At 40.3% G+C, this 17,703-nt stretch overlaps 1 protein-coding gene across 6 annotated transcripts in view; it reads right to left on the bottom strand.

Annotated features, from left to right (window-relative positions):
• Positions 1 to 17,703, bottom strand: part of st3gal3b (ST3 beta-galactoside alpha-2,3-sialyltransferase 3b) — a 198,501-nt gene that overhangs the window by 142,602 nt on the left and 38,196 nt on the right. For all 6 annotated transcript variants that reach the window (XR_004563880.1, XR_004563881.1, XM_034182402.1 and 3 more), the window contains one exon: positions 7,196 to 7,343. Coding sequence is in view for 4 of the 6 variants with exons in the window: in XM_034182402.1 (XP_034038293.1) it covers positions 7,196 to 7,304 (109 nt within the window). In the remaining 2 variants the exon portion in view is untranslated. The remainder of the gene's footprint in view (positions 1 to 7,195; positions 7,344 to 17,703) is intronic.

The raw sequence follows: 17,703 nt of genomic DNA, 5'->3' as shown, positions 1-17,703 counted from the left end.
AAAGATCTAGAGAAGATCTGTATGGAGGAGTGGACCAAAATCCCTGCTGCAGTGTGTGCAAACCTGGTGAAAAACTACAGGAAACGTTTGACCTCTGTAATTGCAAACAAAGGCTACTGTACCAAATATTAACATTGATTTTCACAGGTGTTCAAACACTTATTTGCAGCAGTAACATACAAATAAATTATTAAAAAAGTCATACATTGTGATTTCCGGATTTTTATTTTTATTTTTTTTAAGATTGTGTCTCTCACGGTGGACATGCACCTAAGATGAAAATTTCAGACCCCTCCATGATTTCTAAGTGGGAGAACTTGCAAAATCGCAGGGTGTTCAAATACTAGTGGTTAAGGTGATGGGCTTGAGTCCAGAAGATCATGGGTTCAAATCCCCGCCTGACTGGAAAATCACTAAGGGCCCTTGGGCAAGGCCTTTAATCTCCTACTGCTCCCGGTGTGTAGTGAGCGCCTTGTATGGCAGCACCCTGACATCGGGGTGAATGTGAGGCATAATTGTAAAGCACTTTGAGCGTCTGATGCAGATGGAAAAGCGCTATATAAATGCAGTCCATTTTACATTTACCATTAATGAGACAAATTGAACTAAACAGGAAGTTAGCTTTGAGTTAATGGCAGTTAACATGCATGCCAACAGCTGTAAAATGTCTTTGTATTTCATGCTAGCTTTTACATAATATATGACAAAGAGGTCATATTTACACACAAACAAAACATAGTTTTGCAACTACCTACCAGCCTGTGACGTCACCATGCAAAAGTCTGCGAAATAAGTTCAGAAGTGTTACAGATTCCAAAAACAGCGTTTTTAGTTTTATAAATGTTTCTCGCTAGCTTTTACATAATAAATGAGAAACATCTATATAAACACAGAAAACAAAGCGGTTTTGAAGAGACCAGCCACTGACATCACGGTGTAGCTCTACTCTGACTGGCTGTCATCCCCACCACTCAAAAATAAACTGAACAGATTAAAACCGAATGACTTTTTAACTTCTTATAATAGGTCAAGGTTAGCCATCTTTGAACTTTGCACATTCTTGTGTGTCCCAAGAACGTTTCCTGTGAATTTGAAAACTCTGACAGTAATAGGACTGGACTTATGCTAAGCACAGACAGACAGATGGACCCAAATTCAATTCAATTTATTTCATTTATATAGTACCAAATCACAAAGTTGCCTTAAGGCACTTCACACAAGTAAGGTCTAACCTTACCAACCCCTAGAGCAAGCACACAGGCAACAGCGGTAAGGAAAAAGTTCCTCTGATGATTTGAGGAAGAAACCTCAAGCAGACCAGACTTAAAGAGGTGGCCTCTGCTTGGGCCATGCTACAGACACAATTGACAATACAAATGTACAGGAAATTTTGGGAGTCCATGGTGGTGTACAGGACGGGTGGAAGAAGACACCTACTCTCACTTCTGGGTGTAGCTGCACCTCAAACAGAGAGAAAAAAACAGAATCAGGCATCAGAAAGACAACAAATACAGTATAATTTGTCAGCATTAAGCAACAATAAAAAACAGAAGAAATACTAAGGTGATCGCCGGCCACTAGCCCTAAGCTTCACTAAAAGACCCAGACTTTAGGTAAAGTTGAGGCCGCGGTCCGCTCTCTTTACAAATAAATGAATTTAAAAAGAGTAAAAAGCATAGTCACATACTATGCCAGTATGCTAGCTATACGAAAGGGAAAATAAGTGCGTCTTAAGTCTGGACTTGAAAGTCTCTACAGAATCTGACCATTTTATTGATGCAGGGAGATCATTCCACAAAACAGGTGCACAATAAGAGAAGGCTCTGTGGCCCACAGACTTAATTCACCCGGGGGACACAGAGCAGCTTTACGCCCTGACAACGCACAGCCTGGGGTAGTACGTAGGATTTACTTTGGTTAGCCAAGCAGGGAGGTGCCAGTCCGTGAACAAGTTTATAGGTTAGTAGCAGAACCTTAAGAGATGCCAAAATGGCTGTAATGTGATCAAACTTTCTGCTTCCTGTCAAAAGTCTGGCAGCAGCATTTTGAACAAATTCAAGACCCCTAATGCCGGACTGCGGTAAACCAGAAAATAGAACATTGCAGTAGTCTAATCTAGAAGAAACAAATGCATGAATCAGGGTCTCAGCATCAGCCAGGATGGAATGAAACTTTGCAGTATTTCACAGGTGGAAGAAAGCAGTCTTCGTAATATCGCTAATGTGGAGGACAACTTAGGATCAAAAGGACGCAAAGCCTTCGAAAAAAACAAGGTTATAATGGGCTAAGGAAAAGCAATCGTGGACTGTGGATGACTGGATGAAAGTCATATTCAGTGATGAATCTCGAATCTGCACTGGGCAAGGTGATGATGCTGGAACTTTTGTTTGGTGCTGTTCCAATGAGATTTATAAAGATGACTGCCTGAAGAGAACATGTAAATTTCCACAGTCATTGATGATATGGGGCTGCATGTCAGGTAAAGGCACTGGGGAGATGGCTGTCATTACATCATCAATAAATGCACAAGTTTATGTTGATATTTTGGACACTTTTCTTATCCCATCAATTGAAAGGATGTTTGGGGATGATGAAATCATTTTTCAAGATGATAATGCATCTTGCCATAGAGCAAAAACTGTGAAAACATTCCTTGCAAAAAGACACATAGGGTCAATGTCATGGCCTGCAAATAGTCCGGATCTTAATCCAATTGAAAATCTTTGGTGGAAGTTGAAGAAAATGGTCCATGACAAGGCTCCAACCTGCAAAGCTGATCTGGCAACAGCAATCAGAGAAAGTTGGAGCCAGATTGATGAAGAGTACTGTTTGCCACTCATTAAGTCCATGCCTCAGACTGCAAGCTGTTATAAAAGCCAGAGGTGGTGCAAGAAAATACTAGTGATGTGTTGGAGCGTTCTTTTGTTTTTCATGATTCCATAATTTTTTTGGTCTAAAAAAGTAACCGTTACTGACTGCCACAATTTTTTTTTCCTGATTTCTTATAGTGTTTCTTAAAGTCAGAAAGTTGCCATTTGAAATGACTTTAGTTTTGTGTCATGTCTGTGATCTGCTTTTTTTCTACAAAATTAAACAACTGAATGAACATCCTCCGAGGCCGGTGATTCCATAATTTTTGCCAGGGGTTGTATTAGGAGAGGAGTCAACAAGGCCTATAATGAGAAGTACAACATTTTTACTGTGACACACAGAGGTGGATCACTGATGTTTTGGTGATGTGTGAGCTACAAAGGCACACTCGGTCAAAATGGATAGCAGGATGAATGCAGCATATCAGAAATTACTGGAGGAAAATTTGCACTCATCAGCCCAGAAGCTGCACATGGGATGCACTTGGGACATGACAACAATCCAAAACACAAGGCCGAGTCGATCTGTCGTTAGCTATAGCAGAATAAAGTGAAGGTTCTGGAATGGCCATCTCTGTCTCCTGGCCTCAATATCATTGAGCCACTCTGGGAGACCTCAAATGTGCAGTTCATGCAAGACAGCTGAGGAATTTACAGGAACTGGAGGCTTTTTGCCAAGAAGAATGGGCAGCTTTACCATCAGAGGAAATAAAATGTCTTATCCACAACTACCACAAAAAAAACTCCACAGTGTCACTGATGTTAAAGGGGGCAATACATGGTATTAGAACTGGAGTATGTAAACTTTTGATCAAGTCCATTTGGGTAGTTTCTGTTGTCATTGTGATTTAAAATGAGCAAACAGTACAACAATGAATGGCCTCACACAACCACTAACCATGAGTTAAAGTTTGTGTTATTTAAAAATGTGTTTGTGTTATTTGAAAATTGCCACAAAAAATCCCATTCTACCAGGGTATGTAAACTTATCACAACTGTACTTTCACTAATATTTGGTTAAATGTCTAAGCAAGCTGCACCAAGACAATTCTGTTAGCCATCAATAAGCTTCTGGTATAATATCTGATAGATAGATGGAGTTCAGTTAAAATGGTTGGTTTCCTGGCAAGGCTTTTCAGCATAATCCACAAATTTTCATTACGGTTGCCTGCTTTAAAAGCCACAACTAATTTTGATGTGTTTGAGATCGTTGTACTGTTGGAACATCCAACTGCGACCATTTCAACTTTAGCTGTTCATTTTGCAGTGACGAAGAATTCAGAGGTAGTCCTCCTCCTTCATTATTCCATCCACCTTCTGAAATGCACCAGTACAACTGGCAGCAAAACAGTCCCAGTGCATGATGCTACTACCACCATGCTTGACAGCTGGTACAGTGTTCTTAGGTTTGAATGCCTCACCTTTACTCTCCCAATATACATCTTGTCAATGTGGACAAATAACTCAATATTTGTCTCGTCTCACCATAAAACCCTTTCTCCAGAAGCATTTGGCTTGTCCATGTGGGCTGCTGCAATTTGTAGTCTAGCTTGAAGGTGTCAATTTTAGAGCAGGGAATACTGTCTTGGTCAGCATCCTTTCAGTCCATGGCGATGTAAAACTTGCTTAATGTGGACAGTGATGCTTGTGTTCCAGCAGGTTCCAGTTCATGGCAGGCTTGAGCCTTGGAGCTTATTCCTAAACACTGCCCTCTCAGAGGATGACCGTTTGGGTCTTCTCCTAGATCTTGGCATTGTACAGCCGACTAACTTGTACTTAAGGCCCTGTCACACCTTGACTATTTAGCCTCCGTATGCCAACCATATTAAAAACGTTGGCGTACGGCTAATAAATAAATACAGCTGTCACACTTGACGATTAGCTAGCGTATGCCGACAGCACCATTTCCACCCAGTGGTTCAGGTCGGTACTGCACAGTCTGGTGTGGGTCAGAAACAGAGTAATGTAACATTTTTAATTTAATTTTTTTTTTTGGTGGACCATTTTCATTGTGTGCAGAATGCTGATGAGTGGACCGGCTGTGGGAAAAGCTGCCGTGAATGAATGGAATGCTGTGGCTCCTTAAACCTTTAAAGCGCCGTCGCTGTCATCTGATCAGGTCATCACAGATATGAATAATGAAACACTGTGATGATTTAAACTTTTAAAGCACCAGTCGACCGCAATCAGGTGTGATCTGAATGCAGTGTTGATCGGTCGGTGTGGTGATCACCGACAGCGCTTTAAATGTTTAAACAGAGCATTAATCATCTGATGATCACACCAGTGACGGCGCTTTAAAAGTTTAAATCGTCACAGTGCTTCCGTGTGATCAGAGCAGACTTTACCGTTGTTCTGAATATTAGCCAGGCCAATGAGTGCTGTCACACACATCCTTTTAATGCTGGCAAAAAGAAACTTCCAGATGTAGCCAATTATGATTACAAATGAGTTAATAGGCCTTGGCAGGTTATGAGTCATTTGAGAACCTTCAGCACCACTTATTGAAAGATTAAAATGAAAATATGTATACATTTGAGCCTGTATGCATAATTCTGACCCTGTATGGATGACAGAAGATTCAAAATAAATTCAAATTTGTGCATCCAGTCTTTTTAAGTCATTAATCATGAGCGCTGTACAATCATTCCATCCTGGCAAAAGAATAGTTCAAAGACATCATTAAAGAGGGACTAGCTTAAAAGTAATTCTTGTTTTATCTGACAAAACATACTAAAAATATGCATTTCACACCCTTCTTATGAGTTTTTTGTTTTTGATAAATAAATCGATAAAATAAAAAAAATAACGAATGCATCTGACTGATTAGAAATGTTATGCCATATGCGTGCAGGGTCCAAGCTTCCGCCTTAATGTATCCATACTGAATTCTATGTGCAACAGAAGGAGAATGTCAATAAGACTGAAAAGTTTCACCAAGTTCAGATGCGATCAGCGCAATTGTCACAAACAGCCTCTGTGTGTGGGTCCACTTGATCGGCTGTTTATATACTTGTCTAAAAACAGAGTCTGACTCACTCGCTTATAGATGCAGCCACTAATGTGGCGGCAACCCACAATTCTTCACTTGCCCCAACACCAAAAAACTTGGTGAAAGATACTGCAGTCCCAACGTTATTGGACTTCAATAATTGTGTAAAGGCAGGGCGAGCAACAGCCAAAGTACCAGCCAAACCTATCCACATAACGTGTCCTGATTGCAGACATCTGAAAATAATTCCTTGTCGTGACTGAAGAAACGTAGTGTTTTAAAAAAGATTCCTCTGTTTTCAGCCTTAACCAGAGAACACCGGTGTTTTGTTGCACAAAAAGAAAATGAACTTATTTTAAAAGTTGAAGAGTCACAGGCTGTGCCTCATTCATGTGATGGCAGCGTTTCTCACAGCGAGTTTCCTCTTCTTGCAATGAAAATACATCCCATGATCCACCAGCACAAAAATAAAATCAAATCTAAAAAGTGTTAAATTACTGCGTTTGGCGTCCGTGGAATAAGTGAATGAGGTGCAGAGCTTCTGGCTTCCAGCTGTATATAAACACATTACCCACTGGCTTGCATCACACTACCAGTTTGACTGCAGCACCTCCAGTGGCAATTTATTTTTACAGACTATGTTTAGCGCAATAATTATTAATAGAAAATGATCATTTTGAAAATAACTGTAAATATTCCTTTTATTTACCACTTAGAATGATACTATTATAGCAAAATATTTGCAAGAGATCCCTTTTAAATCTCCCAAATTACTGTGGCATTCATGCCCATGGTGAGTGTATGTAACATCTGACCACAACTGCATACTCGTGACAGAATAAACTGGCAGATTCAACAATGGCAGAAAATCTTTTTTTTCTAATCTAGATTACAATACAGTCACTCTCATTGTGTCTCAGGCAGAAAACCAATGAATTTCTCTGTGACAAACAACCCACACGGGCATTTCCACTGATGTCAAGTACCAGAGACGGAGCAGCCAACAATGGATGTGCAAACAAATTTAATTAAACACTCCCACAATGTCTGGACCTCTGGTGAAGTTAATGACATGCTAATATGATTAGAGATTAAGTCAAGTTTCAAGCATCAATAAGCAGCCAGGTGCACAAACAGTTTAGCACAGGAAGTATTATTAAAAAAACTAAATAAAGTTAAATAAAATCAGCACAGACAAACACCAAAAGGGACATGACAGCTGCTCTATAAGCACACACCAAAACATGCACAGGTTTTTGAAAGCATATGCTAACACAGATGAATTATAAAAATTCCACATTCAGATGTTCTTAGATTGACTAAAGGTACTTACGAGGCTTCTGACCCCACACGTGCAGATGTAGCTTCCCGGAGGAGTAGTAAATAAAGCCCAGGACCAGCATGGGGCACAGGACAAACAGCAGCTTGTGTGTGGACTTCATGGTCTTCAGTCACTCACATGGCACCATCCAAGTCACCACCTAAAATGACAGGGAGACACAACCGACAGTCACATTTTCTGAGCGAAAAGTCTGTCAGTGGCAAAAAATGCATCAAGACATAACCACAGTACAACTGCACACAGCTAAGGCAAGGAAAGGAAAAGGTGGAGCCAAACTGCTTTCATGTTTAAGATGTGAGAAGGAACTAATCTCTCTCTCTCTCTTTTTTTGGGGTATGCAAGTGTGAAAACATTCATTTTGAAGCAGCAGTCGCAGGTAACAGTTCTTTCCAGTTAGGTGCTGAGTATAATATGACAAGCCAGTTTTTAAATTCGCTGTGCTCATGCCAATTGTTAAACACCCATCTCTGAAAATGGTTGTGTTCTGCTGACAAGAGGAAACCACACCAAAAAGGGTAACGCTGCATTCATGTTGCTATTAAATAACACCGTACTGGTTGTTACTACAGAAACCCTGTCATCTCCAGCGGCACTAATGACATGCTGCAATTTTTCAGTGTTCAACATAAATTGTGCCACAGTGCTTTAGCGCAAAGTCCAACTGTTCAGACAGCTCACAAATAATTTCCGTTTAACAGAAATAAACACACGAAGTCCAGCGCCTCAGTGCTAAAATAAGCCTTTCACCACAGTTGAAAATAAATTGAATGAACAAATTTATTTGTCATACAGATTCAACACAAACTCCTTAAAAATAAATAAATAAATAAAAATTCACAAATATCCTCTGCGGCCAAAAGGGTGTGTAGGCAGAAGCAAAAGCTTATAACCACCCACCTCTTACCATAAAAAGTAGAAATACACACGCACAATTTCCAAAGGAACAAAGCAAACAGTTTAGACTAACAGATGAATTGAAATTTCTCATCACAAGACAAACAAAAAACGCAATAATACAAATAGATAAACTTGTTTTTCTACACTATAGCAAGAAATTAATTATTATTTTATAAAGTCTTTTAAAGCTACCTAAAGTACCAAATAATTTAATGGTATTATGACCGTTATTCCAAATATTTACACCTTTTATAGGCGCATTTTTTGCAATAGTGCGAGTCTTTAATTTATCAAAAAAAAATAAATAAATAATACCGCTCTCAGATTATAAGTAGAGACCTTCATTTTAAACAAATTTTGGACATGTTGAAGTAGAGGTTTATTTTTTGCTTTTTACCCAATTTGGATTGTAATGTAATCAACTAAGTCCCTGAATTTCAAAATATGTAAACAGATAAATAGTGGGTTAGTTGGTGCACGATGTTTTTTTTAAACTGATAATTCTTATGGCTTTCTTTTGTAATAAAAATATTGAGTTGGTATTTACTTTAAATGAGTTTCCCCAAACCTCAATGCAATATGTCATATATGGAACAAGTAATGAATAATCTAAAGTAATCAGTGAATACTGGAAGAGGAAATCTTGTGCTTTATACAGAATTGCAATGGCTTTTGATATTTTAGATTTAACATAATTTATATGCATTTTCCAATTTAGTTTATCAATTAAAACTCGCAAGAAATTTTGTTTCAGTTAAAATTTCAGCAACATGTAATATTAAATTTCTTCATAAATTCCTGGGCTCATTTCCAAATATAATGCATTTAGTGATTAAGCGATTATTTGAATCAAACCATTGTTTAAATTCCTTCTCAATCATGTCCAAAAGCTGTCCCAAATGATCCCCACTACAAAACACAGCTGTATCATCAGGAAACAAAATACAACTCAGGGACTTACAATCCAAACATATCATTAATATATAAAAGAAACAACAATGGACCAAGCACTGAATCCTGGAGCACCCCACATGTGAGCTTCAAAATTTATCCCACAAAAATGAACACACTGATACCTATTGTGTACATAACTCGCTATACATATACATATATATATATATATATATATATATATATATACATATACACACACGCTGAATCAAATTTTTCCAGAAACTGTGAGAGACAGGAATTCGGAAGATTCAGATGGCTTTCGGTGGCTTTTCAGTCGAGTAATTATCCGAGAAATTGTGCAACAGCTGGGCATGTCACAACTTGTCCTGTGAAACTTCCAACACGGACGTGCTTTTTGTTGTGTGCCATTAGCGGCTCCGTCCAGACGCGTGAATTCCTCCGCACGTCTTTCACACACACACACGTACACGCACACACGTACACACACGTACACGTACACACGTACACGTACACACACACACACGTACACACGTACACGTACACACACACGCACACACACACGTACACGTACACGCACACACACACGCACACACACACGCACACACACACGTACACGTACACGCACACACGTACGCACACACACACACACGTACATACACACGCACACACACACGTACACGTACACGCACACACGTACGCACACACACACACACGTACATACACACGCACACACACACACACACGTACATACACACGCACACACACACGCACGTACATACACACGCACACACACACACACACGCACACACACACACACACACGCACGTACATACACACGCACACACACACGTACACGTACACACGCGTACACACACACGTACACACACGCACACACACACGTACACGTACACACGCGTACACACACGTACACACACACGCACACACACACGTACACACACACACACACACGTACACACACACACACACACGTACACACACACGTACACACACACGTACACACACACGTACACACACACACGCGTACACACACGTACACGCACACACACGTACGTACACGCACACGTACACACACGTACACACACACGCACACACACGTACGTACACGCACACGTACACGTACGTACACGTACGTACACGTACGTACACGTACGTACACGTACGTACACACACACGCACGCACGCACACGCACGCACGCACACACACGCACGCACACACACGCACGCACACACGCACGCACACACACGCACGCACGCACGCACGCACGCACACACACACGCACGCACGCACACGCACGCACGCACGCGCGCGCACACACGCACGCACGTACGCGCACACACGCACGCACGTACGCGCACACACGCACGTACGTACGCGCACACACGCACGTACGTACGCGCACACACGCACGTACGTACACGCACACACGCACGTACGTACACGCACACACACGCACACATATACACACATACATATACATATAGTGACAGTCAATTTCAGTTTGTATAAGGGTCAAAAGTTAAAGTTGCTCCAATTATGGTAACAAAGTGGTGCAAATTATCAGTTATGCTAATAGGATTGAAACATGGAATAGTTTTAACTGTGTTGAATGCTTGGTCTCCAAAGTAAAGGTCTAACAAGATCAACATCCACTGGATTCTATGACATGTTTAACATAAGATAACCATATTTATAGCTTAGCCTACTAGCTATAATTCAGTTTTACAAGTCTACAGACTAGGTAGATGTATACTACAATTTCTCCTGTAGGAACATTTAGGATTCAGGAGCTAACTCCTATAATATTATGTAGTAACTATATTTCTTGTATATGTTGTTTACTACCCTGATTGCATAAATATCACATACGCATGGTGTCCATATTCTTGAGCTGCTTTAGGTGGGTAGGGAGAGTTCCCATGGGTTAAAAAACACTTTTCAACCTACCATCCCTGATTCTCAAGGATAGGCACCTAAATGCCTCTACTTTTTTTTTTCTTTTAGATACTTAGAAATACTTTAGTATACACTAGTAGAGTTCTACCTTAGATTTGGAATGTATAACAGAAGATATACAGTAGTGTTCAGAATAATAGTAGTGCTATGTGACTTAAAAAAAATTATTCCAGGTTGTGAGTACCGTATTTTCCGGACTATAAGTCGCACTTTTTTACATGTTTTGGCCGGGGGTGCGACCTATACTCCGGTGCGACTTATAAATGAAAAATATACCGGTAGGATCTCAATTAATTTACTGTAACAAAACAATTTTACGTGACAGAGTCGATCTATGTTTTAAAATGGCCACCAGAAAAGGAAATGCAATGCATCATGGACACTGTAGTATGGCGGCCGTCCTATAAGTCACGCTGGTCGCGATAACCAATCAGAGAACAGAACGTTGGACGCGTATTCCTCACCTCACCCGCAGCGTGTGAAGCTGACGAATACGGTGCTTGCTGTTATTCCGGCATGGCGAACAAAACAGCTTCAACCCTTGGATATCAATGTGAGCAGAGTGTTTAAGTTGACGCTGAGAGCTGCGTGGGAGCACCGGGTGAGCGACGGCGGAGGATTAGTGTGTGCACTTGGAAGGAGCTGGCGTCGAAGATTGTGAATAGCGTTTGAAGCAGACGAACATGGTGTTTATTCCGGGACGGCTAACAAAACAGCTTCAACCCTTGGATATCAGTGTGAGCAGAGTTGACGCTGAGAGCTGCATGGGAGCACTGAGCGACGGCGGAGGATTAGCGTCTGCACTTGGAAGGAGCTGGATCGACAACGCTGGGTGGTCATGAGCTGCGCAGGTAGGTGCTGCATGGTTCGGCTCGCAATGTGGTCCGCAAAATACAAACATATCTGTAGGTAAAATGCAGCTCACGAGAGGGCACTCGAGGCTTGTGTGACTGTTCCTGCGACTTCTGACTACCATAGAAAAATAAAAATTTCAACGTTACTGATAACTTAACAAGACAACGGAGAAGGCCCGAAAAAATGCCACCAAAAAGAAAATCATACTCTGCAGATTGTAAGTTACGACTGGTGAAATATGCATCTGAAAACGGTAGCCGTCACAATATTATCATCTGAACTTTTCATGTTAAGTTAACATACCTGTATGTCCATGGGACTTATAGTCCAGTGCAACTTATTTATGGTTTATTTTTCTTTATAATGATAAAGTGGCTGGTGCGACTTATACTCCGGTGCGACTTATAGTCCGGAAAATACGGTATGTTTCTTATTGTTACATGGGAAACAAGGTACCAGTAGATTCTCACAAATCCAACAAGACCAAGCATTCATGATATGCACACTCTTAAGGCTATGAAACTGGGCTATTAGTAAAAAAAAAAAAAAAAGTAGAAAAGGGGGTGTTCACAATTATAGTAGCATCCGCTGTTGACGCTACAAACTCAAAACTATTATGTTCAAACTGCTTTTTTAGCAATCCTGTGAATCACTAAACTAGTATTTAGTTGTATAACCACAGTTTTTCATGATTTTTTCACATCTGCAAGGCATTAATTTTGTTGGTTTGGAACCAAGATTTTGCTCATTTACTAGTGTGCTTGGGGTCATTGTCTTGTTGAAACACCCATTTCAAGGGCATGTCCTCTTCAGCATAAGGCAACATGACCTCTTCAAGCATTTTGACATATCCAAACTGATCCATGATACCTGGTATGCGATATATAGGCCCAACACCATCGTAGGAGAAACATGCCCATATCATGATGCTTTCACCACCATGCTTCACTGTCTACACTGTGAACTGTGACTTGAATTCAGAGTTCGGGGGTCGTCTCACAAACTGTCTGCGGCCCGTGGACCCAAAAAGAACAATTTTACTCTCATTAGTCCACAAAATATTCCTCCATTTCTCTTTAGACCAGTTGATGTGTTCTTTGGCAAATTGTAACCTCTTCTGCACGTCTTATTTAAAAGAGGGACTTTGGTGAGGATTCTTGCAAATAAATTAGCTTCACACAGGCGTCTTCTAAGTGTCACAGCACTTACAGGTAACTCCAGACTGTCTTTGATCATCCTGGAGCTGATCAATGGGTGAGCCTTTGCCATTCTGGTTATTCTTCTATCCATTTTGATGGTTGTTTTCCATTTTCTTCCACGTGTCTTTTTTTTTTTTTTTTTTTGTCCATTTTAAAGCATTGGAGATCATTGTAGATGAACAGCCTATAATTTTTTGCACCTGCGTATATGTTTTCCCCTCTCCAATCAACGTTTTAATCAAACTACGCTGTTCTTCTGAACAATGTCTTGAACGTTCCATTTTCCTCAGGCTTTCAAAGAGAACCGCATGTTCAACAGGTGCTGGCTTCATCCTTAAATAGGGGACACCTGATTCACACCTGTTTGTTCCACAAAACTGACGAACTCACTGAATGCCACACTACTATTATTGTAAACACCCCCTTTTCTGCTTTTTTTTTTTTACTAATAGCCCAATTTCATAGCCTTAAGAGTGTGCATATCATGAATGCTTGGTCTTGTTGGATTTGTGAGAATCTACTGGTACCTTGTTTCCCATGTAACTAAGAAATATACTCAAAACCTGGATTAATCTTTTTAGTCACATAGCACTACTATTATTCTGAACACTACTGTACCTTACTGAATTTTCATGTGGCATACGTTACAGGATAACATGATAACTAAGCATGACACATGGTGCAAACTATTCCTTTTTAAAACCCTATTAACCCAACCAATAATTTGCATCACTTTTTTTTTTTAACCAAAATTAGAGCAAGTTTAACTTGTGACCCATGAACAAACTGAAATTGACCTTTGTCACCACTCTTGCTGTTTTTACCCCAATAAGAGTCATAGATAGTCCAAACTATACAAACTGTTCAAACCCGTTTCAATATGATTGGAGCATTTTTAAATTTTGACCTCTGGGTAATTCTTCAATTGATCCCTACCTGGCTGCCTATTGAAATTTTATGTGGCTAATGTGCTTTTACAAAAGAGCAATGTCCAAGGACTATGTGTGCCAATTTTGATACTTGTTTCCAGAAATTAACAACTGTTACAGCTGTCCGTTCCACCATAAACATATAATCAACAAACCATGCTCCTTAATTGTTACTTCAGGTTCCCTGTAATAAAAGTGACACAAAGTTGTCATTCTGTTCATCTGAATACAATAATATAGTATAATGGTGACATTAAAGGTGGCATGCACAGCAAGAGGACAAAAATTCAGCAGTTACTTTCAATCAGTCCCCTACGGTTCCATGACAAAATCCCAATGGACAAATCCCAACCCCTTATTACGAAAGTGGACAAAATCCCAGTCTCATAAATAAATATAAAAAAAAAAGTATAAATATAAAACAACAACACATATATACATTCAAAATATTTTATTTATAGTTCATCACACACATTAAAATTACATTTTTTCACACTTTCAGATAGAATATCACAGTTACAATCTACTTGAATCGAATACAGGCCCAAACACCTTGCAAGAACTCCTCCACACTCTTTGTAGCAGACTGGCGGTCAGAACACAGGTTAAGACGATCTTGGAAGGTCTTCTGGGCTCTGCGCAGACGTTTGAGATCGTTCTCCGATCTGGTCTTGGAGCACTGTTGTGGCAGCTAGTGCCTGATCCTTTTGAAAGGCCTCAATCATAATCCAGATACTTGGGTGTTGATGACCGATAAGAGCACGGAAGGAGTTATTCCACCCGTCACATATATTATTTGTGTGGTCACCTCCATTCCTGGTAGATTCAAAGATGTTCCATACTGCAGGAGGAAAGATGAGAGGACAATGTAGCAAGCGGAGAGGTGGTGGTGGTTCCCCAGGGTTTGCAGGTGGAGGTTGAACATGGCGGAAGGTCCCAGAGACATATGTTGAATCAAAGTAGTTGACAAGTTCTTCAAGAACTTCTGGCGTGTTGTCCTTGAGGTAATCCATACCAGTGAAGACATCATCCAGGGGCAGCAGAGAAAGTCCATCCAGCATGCCGCAGAACTTAACAGTTTCATTAGATTTGTAAAGAGGCACAAGTCCCACTTCTTCAGTTCTTATATCTTGCGCCATGTGCTCTGCGTTGGATGGTAGAAACATCCTTGAACTGTTGCATGTTCCCCGAAGACAATGTTGACAGCTTGCATTGTAGCCTGCTCGAAGTCAGTGATGATGGTGGTTGGGTCTGGGTATTAGCCAAGATTTTCACTGGGTTATGACAGCCTGAAGCATCTCTTCACAGACGGACTGTGTCTTTCCCGGAAGACGAGCATAAACACATGAAGCTGCTGAATTGCCCAATGGGACCCAAATAACGTAGCCTAATGAGTTGTAAATTACGCCAGCAGTGCCATTTAGCACCCTCTGGTCAGAATAGAAGGTGGGAGAAAAGGCTGGATTTTCAAGTGTTAACAAGTGAGATGGTGTCAACACAATACTCATTACTTTGAAAAAGCTGAAACTACTTAACCAGTGAAATGAGACTGGGATTTTGTCCACTTTTGTAATAAGGGGTTGGGATTTTGTCCTGTCACCATCTCCTACAGCTTTGGTTAACATGTAACTTGAAACAAAACAGAATAGCAGTACATTCACTGAATTGTGTCCAAATTCTGTCAACTGAAAGCAAAGATAACAGTTATCTCTCCAGGCCTGCTCTCTTTTGAGAATAAACTAATTAAGATGCAAAATGTCAACTAAAAGCCAAGACAAGTTACCTCTCCAGGCCTGCTATCTCTTGGGAATAAACTAATTATTCCAAGTGGTCAAATGTTGAGGCTCTGAGCACCATTTGTTTTGCAAGTGTTTAAACCCAGATTTTATACAACCCCTGGCAAAAATTATGGAATCACCAGCCTCGGAGGATGTTCATTCAGTTGTTTAATTTTGTAGAAAAAAAACAGATCACAGACATGACACAAAACTAAAGTCATTTCAAATGGCAACTTTCTGGCTTTAAGAAACACTATAAGAAATCAGGGAAAAAAAAAATTGTGGCAGTCAGTAACGGTTACTTTTTTAGACCAAGCAGATGGAAAAAAAAATATGGAATCACTCAATTTAGGTGTTAATGATGGCTTTCGTTTAGCTTTTCTGTATGTAAATCCCATTTCCTTTAGGCGGTTTCTTACAGTTCGGTCACAGACGTTGACTCCAGTTTCCTCCCATTCGTTCCTCATTTGTTTTGTTGTGCATTTTCGATTTTTGAGACATATTGCTTTAAGTTTTCTGTCTTGACGCTTTGATGTCTTCCTTGGTCTACCAGTATGTTTGCCTTTAACAACCTTCCCATGTTGTTTGTATTTGGTCCAGAGTTTAGACACAGCTGACTGTGAACAACCAACATCTTTTGCAACATTGCGTGATGATTTACCCTCTTTTAAGAGTTTGATAATTCTCTCCTTTGTTTCAATTGACATCTCTCATGTTGGAGCCATGATTCATGTCAGTCCACTTGGTGCAACAGCTCTCCAAGGTGTGATCACTCCTTTTTAGATGCAGACCAACGAGCAGATCTGATTTGATTCAGGTGTTAGTTTTGGGGATGAAAATTTACATGGTGATTCCATATTTTATTCCTCAGAATTGAGTGAGTCCATATTTTTTTCCCTCTGCTTGGTCTAAAAAAATAACCGTTACTGACTGCCACAATTATTTTTCCTTATTTCTTAAAGTGTATCTTAAAGCCAAAAAGTTGCCATTTGAAATGACTTTAGTTTCGTGTCATGTCTGTGATCTTTTTTCTACAAAATTAAACAACTGCATGAACATCCTCTGAGGCCGGTGATTCCATAATTATTGCCAGGGGTTGTATATTTCAACACCAGAGTGCGCAAATCACAGTTGGAAACATTTGTTTCAAAAGAAACAACAAAGTAATGTTGCTCATTTAGCACAGCAACTGACATTTTCCTTTTGATAGGACCTTTGACAATGTGCCAAACCACAAGTATTCCAAAGGTTTTGAAGTGTCTCAAGTTCAATCAATCTGGCAAAAAAAAAAAAAAAAAAAAAAAAAAAAAAAGCATACTGTCTCATCCCCAACCACACATCCTAGCCATTCTTGAAAGTCCTGTTTTACTTCCCTATTCTGCTGCACACTACATATTTTTGTACTTCTATGGTAATGGAATTACACTGGCAGCAAAATCTGGCCATATTTTAGCTCACCATTAATAATTTGCTCAGATTGTAAATCTGTTAAACCCCGGTCACACAGCACTAATGAAGGACAATGAAGCCCAAACACAACAAAAAATCTGGGCTTACGTTGACTTTCAGAGGCATCATTTAACCGTCGTACAGCTTCGTTCCTGTAGCTGGCACTTTGTCAGAATTTTCAAACTGTTGAAACGTGAACGAATCCTGACGACAACCTCAATTCGCCTCGTTTTGCTTTCTGTCTTGATGGGTCCTCATTTCCATAGTTCCTGTTCCCCACCTGAATTTTGCACCTTCTGGAGCCTGATTGCCATGTGTGTTGCCAGCTTGCATGCATGCACATACTTGTAATATGCACACTGTGTGCAGAATGGGGGATTTTCAAGTTGCACCGCCATCTTGAAACAGAGTTCCGGTTAGTGAGCGTCTTGCTTGCGTGTTTGGCGTCATTAGAAACAACAGCTTGTTATGACTCCTCACGTAGCGGCTGACCAATCGAAGC

This window comes from Thalassophryne amazonica, chromosome 12 (assembly GCF_902500255.1).
Source record: "Thalassophryne amazonica chromosome 12, fThaAma1.1, whole genome shotgun sequence".
In the NCBI taxonomy this organism is placed as follows: Eukaryota; Metazoa; Chordata; class Actinopteri; order Batrachoidiformes; family Batrachoididae; genus Thalassophryne; species Thalassophryne amazonica.
Note: the sequence above shows the minus strand (reverse complement) of the source record. Positions and strands in the feature narration are given on the sequence as shown.